This window comes from Trichechus manatus, unplaced genomic scaffold (assembly GCF_000243295.1).
Source record: "Trichechus manatus latirostris isolate Lorelei unplaced genomic scaffold, TriManLat1.0 scaffold00034, whole genome shotgun sequence".
In the NCBI taxonomy this organism is placed as follows: domain Eukaryota; kingdom Metazoa; phylum Chordata; class Mammalia; order Sirenia; family Trichechidae; genus Trichechus; species Trichechus manatus.
This window is the reverse complement of record NW_004443970.1, coordinates 7,693,675-7,705,482: the sequence shown is the minus strand read 5'-3', so window position 1 is coordinate 7,705,482 and position 11,808 is coordinate 7,693,675. Positions and strand designations below refer to the sequence as shown.

The 11,808-nt window shown below is 42.9% G+C and overlaps 1 protein-coding gene across 1 annotated transcript; it reads right to left on the bottom strand.

Moving 5' to 3' along the window:
* Positions 1–498: 498 nt before the first annotated feature.
* Positions 499–10,443, bottom strand: CCKAR (cholecystokinin A receptor). The gene is made up of 5 exons (XM_004375124.3): positions 10,144–10,443; positions 9,202–9,453; positions 5,404–5,665; positions 2,843–2,970; positions 499–1,514 (listed from the first exon to the last, which is right to left on the bottom strand). The coding sequence occupies exons 1-5, from the start codon at positions 10,253–10,255 to the stop codon at positions 997–999; spliced, it is 1,272 nt and encodes a 423-aa protein (XP_004375181.2). The 5' UTR covers positions 10,256–10,443; the 3' UTR covers positions 499–996.
* Between the last annotated feature and the right edge of the window lie 1,365 nt (positions 10,444–11,808).

The following is an 11,808-nucleotide window of genomic DNA, read 5'->3' as shown; positions in this document are numbered from 1 at the left end:
AAGTTTGCCAGTTTTTATTCTGGGCCTGACTATACATGTTTCCACCCTTGGTCAGGTATATGTAACTTGCAACTCTCCTTTCAACCTGAAGGTCTTTTCGGAAAAGGAGGAAGTGCCACATGAGTATGAGAAACTAAGTTGAGGCATAGAAGCCATGGGGTTTAATATTACCGTATAAAGGAGGAGTTAAGCAATATATATATACAATTAACGTGGAAAAAATACTTCTAATCCCCTTCTGGTACTTAACACTCCTCATATTAAGATAGCATTCTGTGCAGCTATTTGCCTCCTATTCTTTTTTCTTTTTAGAAATGTAAGTTCCAATTTCCATCTTTCAGACAATGTTCCTTGTGCTATTTTGATGATAACATAACCTTGTCACTGAATGTCCATGACTGACCTCAAGAAGAAAAAGTCAGGCTGTTCTCATACTACAGAAAATGGCCAGAAGTCTCAGTTCAGGTTCCCTTTTGTGGTCACGACGAGGTGGGTGGCTACAGTATATACTTGAAAGCATGGTGGGCTCCCCAGAGGCAGAGAGCCTCCACAATCCTACACCAGGAGAAGAAGCAGAGCGTAGAGATGCGTCACTATGGGGAGTGAGTGCCCACCTTGGATGTTCCAGAATCCTCTAAAGCTCAGTAGGGTCTACATCTCCATTTTGAATATGAGCTTGGCAATTACATTTGCAGCATGAGCCCCGCTGGGCTCTTGTTACTGGCCTGCTCAGGTTCTTTTGATGGTTAATGCTATTGAAAAGTTCCTGCTTTGAAACAGCCTATAAACTAACCTACCCCAGAGGGGCTCCCCCTCTGGAACCCAGATTATGGATGAAAAGCACAAGAAATCGTTCCAACTGGAAATGGAGCCTTCCTTCTCCCCCTCCTGCTGTTTTCTTCTATTCCTCCTCCTCTTCTTCCTCCCCCCAGCTCCCACCCCTTCCGTCTGCAGTGGAGGGCCCCAGGACAGCTCATGGGGGTTGGGCAGAAGCACTCATGTGACTATGTGAGTACCTAACATAGAGGCCCCTGTGCTCCTACCTTCCTCCTCCTCGCCCACCTCCCCGGTCACTCCTGCAGGGCCAGGGTTGGGGCAGCAGGGGAAGGTGGCCATGAAGCCGAGGCGGAACCTTTTGTTCATGAAACAGTAGATGATGGGGTTGACACAGGAAGAGGTGTAGGAGAGCAGGAGGATGAAGGAAATGGGGGCCCCAGAGAGGCGGCGCTCGGCCGAAGCGGTGTCGTAGGCCCGCCAGGCGTTGGCGCTGAAGATGGGCATCCAGCACAGGAAAAAGAGGACCACGATGACGATGAGCATGCGGATCACCCGCTTCTTGGCCATCAGGTTGGCTGCGGAGCTGCTGCTCCTGATGCGGCTGACCCTGCTACTGCTGCTGCTGCTGCGGGTGGACAGCTGCTGCAGCTCCAGCTTCCTGGGGTGCTTGGACTTCTGCAGGTAACACCCATCACTGTCTTCGTATCTGCCACTGCTGCCGGTGCTGAGCTTCCTTTCTGGGTGGATAAGCGACATCCTTTATTTTTGGGGCTGGGTCATGCCAGAGGAAAGACATGGCGTCCCCTCCCCCCTCCGTCAAGAGTACACCCAACCAAACCTGACCTGAAGAACAGGGCCGGCAACCTTGGACCTACACTGATCTGGGAAAGTATTGATCTATGTTAGTCCTTTCCTTCAAATGGAAAGCTACTAAAACCGAAAATACTGTTTCTATCCATGTAAATGACAAGGATCAAAAAGTGTTAAATAATGTTCATACTCTTCTTCCTTTCTCTGGCCCCCCAAGGTGGGAGGTTCCTGCTTGCTTGGTAAGCATCTAGATGATTACTTTTATTGTGGGGAATCTGGCTAATGAACAAAAGTAAGAGAAGCTAGAGAGACTAAGTTATCTGTACACTAAAGAGCTAAACAATGCCATGGAGTGAGAAGGGGAAAAGTTCTGCTAACAAAGAAAGTTTTAGTGATTAACCTGTTGCTGTCCAGTCGATTCTGACTCATAGCGACCTTATAACCAAAAAACTAAACCCATTGCCATTGAGTCAAATTCCAACTCATAGCGACCCTATAGGACAGAGTAGAACTGCCCCATAGAGTTTCCAAGGGGCGCCTGGTGGATTCAAACTGCCGACCTTTTGAGTAGCATCCATAGCACTTAACCACTAAGCCACCAAGGTTTCCAGAGTGGCCCTATAAGAGAGAGCGAAACTGCCCCATACAGTTTCCAAGGAGCAGTTGGTGGATTCGAACTGCTGACCTTTTGGTTAGCAGCCATAGCTCTAAACCCCTGTACCACCAGGTCTCCTGTTTTAGTGAATAGTGCATTGCAATGAATGGAGAAGGAGGGAGGCTTTGTGACAACCACAGTATGAAAGAGAAGGGGAGACAAGCTGGGGAAAAGGAGATAAAAAGCTGGGCTGGATTTTAAATAAGCTGGGTTATAAATAAAATCTCTTCTAATGTCTTTGAAGAGACACAAGTAAAGACCAGAATTACAATTAGCTTTGGTTGTTGAAGGGTGTGTATTTGAATGCAACATTACAGAAAGCCTGGGACACATGGGCCCTCAGTTTATAATTGGGTTATGTGGGTATTATCTCATTTTATTCTACTCAGCACCTTTTGAGAGGAGTTATTTTCCCATTTTACAGATGAGGAAATAGAGACGCTGGGCCTCATGATTGTACCTTATGCAACAGAGTATCATAAGAATATTTTTGAACATCTTCAATATACTCTATATACTCTGAGTGGATATATTTGTTTAAGTTATAGAAAACAAGCTTTGTAATCTTTTGGCATAAGCATATAGCTGAAAGATAGTTACCTTTAGCAAATTTCTTCTGGCTAGCATCAAATTTTATTCCTTGGTAGAGTTCCAAAGAGATTAATCCATATGCCACCATCATCACAATTCCAGGAATAAGAAAAAGGATGAGTAACAGGAACGTGTGCCTAATAAAATACAAATAAATTTAATAACGAGCAACTTCAGTCTTTCAAATTCAAAAGGGAAGGAATGAGTAGGGTTCATCTTTAACAGATATGAGTGAACACGTTATTTACTGGTATTTAATTTAATATTTTTAGGAATTCCATGTCTGGAGTTTCAGTTACTAGAAGTTGTTTACTTATTTTCTTTTTTCAGATAAAGTCTTTTATGAAAAACTATTTAAATTGGAAAAATTTGATGGTTATAATTCTGTTTCTGAAACAAGTCTAAATATTTAAAATAACAAGAGCTTACATTCATTGAGGACTTGTTGCATGTGCTACACAGTAGGCTAAGCATTTTCTGTATATTCATTTAATTCTCATAATAACTTTTCAGGTAGGGACTATTATCATACTACCTGCTTTATAGATGAGGAAACTGAGAGCCGAAGAGTTTAAGTAACTTGTCTGAAGTCACACAGCCAGCAAGTGGCTGAGGTGGGATTTGAGTCTGTCTTAGTTATCTAGTACTGCTATAACAGAAATACCACAAGTGGGTGGATTTAACAAACAAATTTATTTTTTCACAGTTTAGGAGACTAGAAGTCCAAACTCAGGCTGAAAGCTCTAGGAGAAGGCTTTCTTTCTCTGTTGGCTCTGGGGGAAGATCCTTGTCTCTTCATCTTGTTTCCTGGTTCCTTGGATATCTCTCTGTGGCTTAGCATCAATCTTCCCCCATCTCTGCTTGTTCACTTCTTGTTGAATCTTTTTTATATCTCATAAGAGATTCATGCAAGACATACCCTACACTAATCCTTCCTCATTAACATAACAAAGACAACACATTCCCACATGGGATTATAACCACAGGCATACAGGTTAGGATTTACAACACACATTTTTGGGGGACACAATTCAATCCATAACAGAACCCAAGTAGCATGATTCTAGGACGTACCATTTGTCAACTTTAGAACAACAGAGTCATCAAATGCTTAAGTAGGGATGATGGGGAAACTTCCTTGGTTTTGTAAAATATTGCATTCTTGCTGTTTCTGACCCATGAACGGTTCAAAAATTCTCATAGGCCTCCATTCCCCATGACCTCATGAAGTCGGTGCAGTGGCATATGCATTCTGTAGTGCCTAGGGGGGCAGAGCTATGCTTTCTCTAAACATGTTTGAGTCCTGAAGAGTTGCAGGCTCCTCCTTTATAAGTCTGGCTCTTAAATCACTTTAGCAATCTGGCATGTGTTAGGTTGCACGATTAGGCCAGAAAATTGTCAGAGTCTTACAGTGGCTGGGCCATTTCTCACTTCAATTGGACATGTTTTGATAAGATTCCTTTTCAAGTCATGGAAATGTCCCTCTCATAAGCAATATAATTCTTTTTGTGTGTGTGTTCCTCGGTTGAAATGAAAGGAGAAAGGCAAAGGCAGCAGAGATTATCTGAGTTTTGAGCCATTTCTGAATGTCTAGCTTCCCACTTCTAAAACATCCTTGGAATTATTAAACATAATACCTTGCATTTGTGTAGCCTTTTTTTTTTTAGATATTTAATTCTATTTTCATACACATGCTTTCATTTGAAACTTAGAGCCACCCAATGAGGTAGATAAGAAATATATGTTCTTAATTCCTTTTATAGATAAAGAACCTGAAGCTCAGAGAGGTTATGTGAATTTGCCCTAGGTCACCCAGCAAAGGAATGGGTTTTAGACTCTCACTTTTTTATTTCTGGTCAAGTGCTTCATGTAAGTACCATAGCTGCAGCTCTAAGAAAAATCACTTGGATTTTGGACTCATCTCTGCTCTATTGTCAATTCTCCAGAAAATTGTGGCTCTCCAGGTCATCTAGCCCCAAACCTCCATTTGACCATTTAGAAGCATACTGCATGGTGGTTGAGCACAGAGTCTGCCACTTATGAGGTGTGCAAACTTGGGCAGCTTATTTAACCTCTCCATGTCTCAGTTTCCTCATTTATAAAATGAAGATAATAATGGTACATGGGTGGTGCAAAAGGCTAACGCACTCAGCCGTTAACTGAAAGATTGGAGGTTCGCGTCCACCCAGAGGTGCTTTGGAAGAAAGGCCTGGCGATCTAGGCCCAAAAAATCAGCCATTGAAAATCCTATGGAGCATGGTTCTACTCTGACACATTGGAGTTCACTTGATGGCAACCAGTTTTTACTCTACAGTGTTTTGAGAGTGTTAAATGAGTGAATATATGTACAGCATTTAGAACAGAGCTCTCAAAGTCTTTGCTATCACTATTATCCTAGAAAGAGCTTATACTGACCCTTCCTCAAAAAATCTCCTAGAAGCTGATCCCAAAGCCACCCTGGGCAATACATTCTAGCTTTTCATAATACTGAAAAATTATATATATATATATATATATACACATATATATATATATATAAACCAAAAAAATAAACCACTATGCAACCTTACCAGGACTGCTGCATAACATCATTTGGTAGCAGAAAGCGGCACATATTCGCTGTCTGGTTGTTATTTTTGGTAAAAGGCACCAAGTTGCTATAAATTGGGTACGGAGTCATGATGGTAAAGGAGAGACACCAGGTAGCAGCAATCACCTTCAACGCATGGGACTTTGTCTGCCAGACCCGGGACTGCAAGGGTTTGCAAATCGCACCGTATCTCTCCAGAGATATGGCGACCAGATTAAAGGTGGATACACTCACAGAGGTGCCTGGGAAAGGAACAAAGAAGCCGGTTATGTCTGCTGTGAAATCCAGTGTTTATTTGCACACCAGCTTAAGCATATCTGATCTGGGCAGGTTTGGTATCAAAGGAAAACTCTCAGAGGGCAAAGAAATAAATAGTGTATGGATATTATTTGAAAAATGATTTATTCCCAGCTGTGTTCCAAAATGGATTTAAGGTAGTTAAAGCAATGCCTTTGCAAATATATCTCATTGCCAATTTTTAGATAAGTTTATTAAGCTTTGATTACAACCTAACTCCTGCTGAGGCAGAAGGTGCTCATTAATTAATTACCAAGGGGATGAAATATGTTGCCATCCTACAGAAGAGGCGTCGGGAAACCTGGAGAAAAGCTCTAATTTTGAACACAATCTGCATAGTTAAGTTTATCTTCTAAACCCAAGATTTTGAAGGATTCTGTGATCTTGAAAGGTCACCGGGATCTGAGCTGGAAGCATTAAGAGTCTTTCAGAAAATTTCTAGTACAGACTGTTGTCAACAGTGAAAAGTTCTAAATTCCAAGATGTAGTTTGTTTACAACATAACACACACACCATAAGAAAAGACAAAGGAGAAGCACTCTGTATTGTTAATAAAGGTTTCTCTGGGTGGGGGGCAGCGAGGGTCTTCCTTCTTATTCCTTCTGCTTTTCTGTATTTTGTAGAGTGGGCATGGATCATTGTTACAGTGGGAAAGACAATAAACAAAGCTTTAAGAGATTTACTAAGGTCTAGTGAAAAAAGCTTAAATTTTTCCTAATTTTTGTATTGTGTATATAATTATGATAATGTTTTATCACCTTAAAATTCCCTTTAATTCTTCAGCTATGAATTCTGTTCATTCTTCTGATTATCTCTTACCATAGTTTCTTTAACATTAGGATTAATCTCAATAATGGGCTCAAACATAGCAATGATTGTGAGGACCTGCAACATTTTGTTCTGTTATACATAAGGTTCCTATGAGTCGGAGCTGACTCGATGGTACCTTACAACAGCAAAGGATAAGTTGGGGAGCAGAGGTTCTTAGCTTGGCGTCCTTAGATTGTAACTATGTTTATGGATATAAATTGATCTTCTGAAATGATGAGCAGAAATGTTCTCTTTTTTCTGGGGAACGTCTCCATCGCTTTTTAAAAACAGTTTTGAAAGAGTCTATGGCTCCAAAATCATTAAATGACACTGCATGTGCTGGCACAGTTTCTCTGTATTTTACTGGGCTTTTACCCTAAGGAATTGGTGACATTTAGATTAGAAAGCATGGCCCAAAACTCCTCAGAGAGCCAAATCTGTATAATGGGCCCACTGTAACTATAAACCCCTATCAGGCAAGCACCCTTTTTTTTTTGCCACATGCTAGGAGTTTAATGAATATTAGCTGCTAGCGATAGTATTGAGGAGACCACAAAATTGAGGGAAGAGTCTCAATCATTGGAATTAGAAATCCAATAAAATCACTATTGCATTGCGAATACTTGGCAAAATTATCTTGCTTTTCTTTTTGGCTGTTTAAAATAATTTTTTTATTGGGGTGAATTTCACATAACAAAATTAACTGTGTTAAAATGAAGAATTCTGTAGCATTTAGTCCATTCACAATACTAGGTAACCATACAAGCTTGAGGTTTAAATCTCCTTTCACATACTCTGGTTAAGGTTCTTAAATAATGTCACTGTAAGGTATGTATCGAAGGAACTTGAAAGCATAAAGCACTGTGCAATGCTAGTTATTATTATTGCCTTATTATTTCCCAATGCTCCTTTTCATTTGTAAGTCCTTTTCTATTTTCAGAGGATGTGGACACAGATCGACACGTTCTGGATATTTGTCTGTGGCCTGAGGGTCAGTAATTCATCATCATTTTGTCAGTGCTGGCTCCCGCTTCCACGACTGGGAAAAATAAAGGCTTTTAAAGCTTTCCAGTCCCTGAAGACTTCCCTGGCTCAACTCAGCTCTGCATGTTTTGCAAGGCTTGAGTCAGAACAAAAACAATTCCCTCCTCATTTCCCACCTGCCCCACACTCCAACTAGGTTTCAGAATGGGCAAGGGATAAGGCGATCTGGTGGACAGCAGGGACCAAGAAACATGCTTCTGTTCAGCCTCAGGAGAACACAGCAGCGGGTAAACTGAGGCAGTGTACTCCCACTGTGGGGGCTAACTGATCTGGGTTCAAATCCCAGCTCTGTCGCTTACCACTTGTGTGTCCTCGGGCACATTACTTACCTCTCTGTGCCTCTCTTCCTTCCTCTGAGATGGGAAAAAGAAGTGTATTTACTTCATAGGGTGGTTGAGAATAAAATATGATCATGGGGGTAAAAGCACTTGGTACACTATCTGGTGCATAAAAAGTACCAAAAAGTATCAGGGCTTGTGATTTTTATGGTTGTCATCATTTTGATGGGCACAGGGAGAGACGCACATATCTCAGCCAGTCAGGGTCGGCTCAGTGGCCCCACAGCCCCCCGGAGCAAATGCAACTCCTCGTGTGGGACAGAGGCCTCTCTCTCTCTGCCTCAGATGGTCCAAGCCCTCAGAAGAACAGTCTGGAAAGTGAATCCTGAGAAGGGAACCTAGAGCTGTAATTAAACTGATTTTCAGATAGCCCCTGTTCCTAGAAAACAAGAGCAACACCAGCAAACAACCCCCCCTCCACTACCCCCGCCACCCCAAAATCCATGACTCGAGTAGAAATGAGGAGATAACCACTGGATTCCAGAAAGGGATAGAGCTGCTTGACGTCGCTTTTGAGTCCCTCTTCCCTTCTGGCATAATGGTGAAGAGCTACAGCTGCTAACTGTAAGGTCAGCAGTTCGAATCCTTGGAAACCCCATGGGGCAATTCTACTCTGTCCTATAGGGTCACTATGAGTTGAAATCGACTCGATGGCAATGGGTTTGATTTTTTGTTTTTGTTTTCCCTTTGAATAGAAGGCAAGCAAACTGAACCTCTTCTGTATTTTCATATCAACTTGTTTCACTCTTAGAAATGGACTTTTTTTCTTAATTGGTGAAAATATATACAACAAAACATTTGCCAATTCAACAATTTCTACATGTATAATTCAGTGACATTGACTACATTCTTCATGTTGTGTAACCATTCCACCATCATTAACATAAACTCAATGCCCTCTAAGCAAAAATTCCCCCTTTCCCCCTCCCTACCACCCCTGGTAGCACTAACAATCTTTGGTTTCTATATATTTGCTTATTTTATCTAAGTGAGATCATACAGTATTTGTCCTTTTGCAACTGACTTATCTCACTCAGCATGATGTTTTCAGGGTTCGTCCACGTTGTGGCATGCAGAAACTGACTTCTGGAAAGCATCTGGGAACATGGGAAGATTGACCTGCCTGAAAGCCAGCACCTACGTCCTTGCACACTGTCCCACACAGCCTAGTGTTCTGGTTTTTGACACTAGGCACAGCTCCTCTGCTGTGGCCGTCAGGGGCTTGGGAAGATTTGGGGCCGAGTGGGGTTCAGGTCGATCTCCAGAAGTAGTCACCGACTGCCACTTACCCATGAAGTAGGTGGTGGTCTTGCAAACAGCACTGCCAAATATGAAGTCCTTGAGTAGGTTGGGGATGAGGTTGAATGGCATGCAGAAGAGGCAAAGCATGAGGTCGCTGACAGCGAGGGAGAGCAGGAAGATGTTGGTGACTGTCCTCATCCTCTTGTTCCGAATCAGCACTGTGATTACCAGCGTGTTTCCCAGCACACTGAGCAGGAATATCAAGGAATACAAGAGGATCTGCACTGCTGGCTGCCACTCTGCAAAGAGGAACAGGGGTGAGACGGAGAATCAGAGGTTAGGAGAGAGAATGTTACAACATTAGCATTTGGTTATTTCCAGCCGATTCCGCCACCCCCCCTTTTTTTTTGCAGAAGTGTGTATATCACTGAGCCCCAGTCTGCCTGTGCTGACAACATTTTGCAGAAACAAAGTAGGGAAAGCCTAGAGTGATTCCGTCTCTTCTAAAAGATTGGTTTGTTAAAGGATCACTTGGGGCGCCCACTTTTTCTTAAGAACAAAGCTTCTCAAGTGAATAGTGATCGATTTCTTTCCTAGCTGCAAAGCATTATTTTGCTTTAATCACTTCTTCACACTGAGTTTCCCCCAAGAAAAGGCGCCTGCTAGATTGTGACAACACCCTTTCTGTCATGCTTGTAACTTCAAGCTCTGACACTTGTACTTCCTTCTTGCTACACTTTGTCTCCTCAACTGACTGCTTTTGTTCCCCCAAGTCTGATACGTTTGTTCCTACCTCGCATGTGGAGAACAATAAGAATACCTGAATCTATTCTGCTTTTTGATCTTTTATCCAAACTTCTGAATCAACAACTTTACCCAGGCTTGATTTATGACGACTTTGTTATATTTTCTTTATCAGCCTTGTGTTTGCTGATTTCTCCCTCCACTTCATGGTTTTCTGAATTAAAATATCAGTGGCTGACACCTACCGTTGGAGGGAAGGGGCCGATCCAAGCAGAAAAGTGTCTCATTTTCGAGCCCGAGTTCACAGGGAGGGGCGACGTCGCTTCCATTCACAAGAAGGCTGTCAACCACGTCCATCCTTGCCTGCTGCCTCCCACCAAGTGCTGGTGAGCTACAGAAGTGCTGACTCTCGGCTCATTCCTCCAATGGCCTGGGTAGCTCCCATGTGAAACCTGCCGTGGAGGGGCAGGGAGGGAGTGATTTCCAGGTGTGGGCTTTTGCAGCCATTCCTATGGGTGCTTTCAGATCACCACACTGGGTCCAGCTGGGCAGGCATTTGCACTCCTGTCGGGAGAGGCAGCTAATGGCAAGCCAAGCCCACACCACCTTCCAGGCCAATCCCTCCCATTCCTGGGCCAGTCTTAAGGCCCTGAGCACAGGCAGGCTGACTACAAGTTAACCCTTTACAGTGTGTAGCTTCTGTTGCACACACCCACACACAGCCACACGCGTGTATGCACACATGGACACATGTATGCGTGGACACATACACACGTGGACATATGCGTGCAGGGACACGCTCACACATGGATATATGCATGGGCAAACACGCATCAACACACACAGACACGTGGACACACACATGCACGAACATTCACAGGGATACACGTGTACACATACATGGACATATGCATGCATGAACACATGCACACAGGGATACATGCATTCACAAACACGTAGACACATTCATGTGCACACACAGACACACACATGCACAGACACAGGGACACACGAGTAAGCACATAGACATATGCACACAGGGACACACACACACACACATTTCCATAGTACCTTTTTCCTATATAGAAACCTGTCACCATCCCAGCCATATCCAGAATAAAGCCCAAACTGGCTGTGGGAGACAGGAATAATTAACACAGTAACAGATACGATAATGCAGACTGTTAGGACGGAAGGACACTGAGGAGCTGTGTTTCTACCTCCTTATATAAAAGCAATTAGTGCCTTTTAGCTTTGGAGCCGTGCCCAGCAGCGTGTGTGGATATAACGGCTGGCTAGTGGTTGCTACCAACCACAGTGTTATTCCTGTGGTCTCCGCCTTTGTTAACCAGGAAGAGGGGGTGCTTCTGAATAGGGGTTCCTGGATCCTTATGTAAGAAAGTTAGTAAGATTTTTTTCATTCATTCGTTTATACATGCATTGATTTGGCACATATTAGCCGAGAGTCATTTTCCAGGCACTTTTCTAGGCACGGGAGATACAACGGTGAACAAGACAGGCCAAGTTCCTTCTGCCATGAAGCAGTGGCAGGAAGGAGGGCCTTGGAGAGAGCCTATAAGCACATAAGCAAATAATGTGCAAAATCATTGCTAAGCACCGAGAAGGGAGTAAAGCAGGGACACGTGATGGAGAGTGTCTTAGTTTTCTAGTGCTGCTGTAACACAAATACCACAGATGGGTGGCTTTAAAGATCAGAAATTTATTTTTTCACAGTTCTGAAGGCTAAAAGTCCAAATCAGGGTCTCAGCCATGTCAATTTCTTCCTTGTTCATAGTCCTGGGTGTTCTTTAGTTCAATAAATCGTAAAAAAAAAAAAAAAAAAAAACAAAAACCCAAACAAACCCAGTGGATTCTGACTCATAGTGACCCTATAGAACAGAGTAGAACTG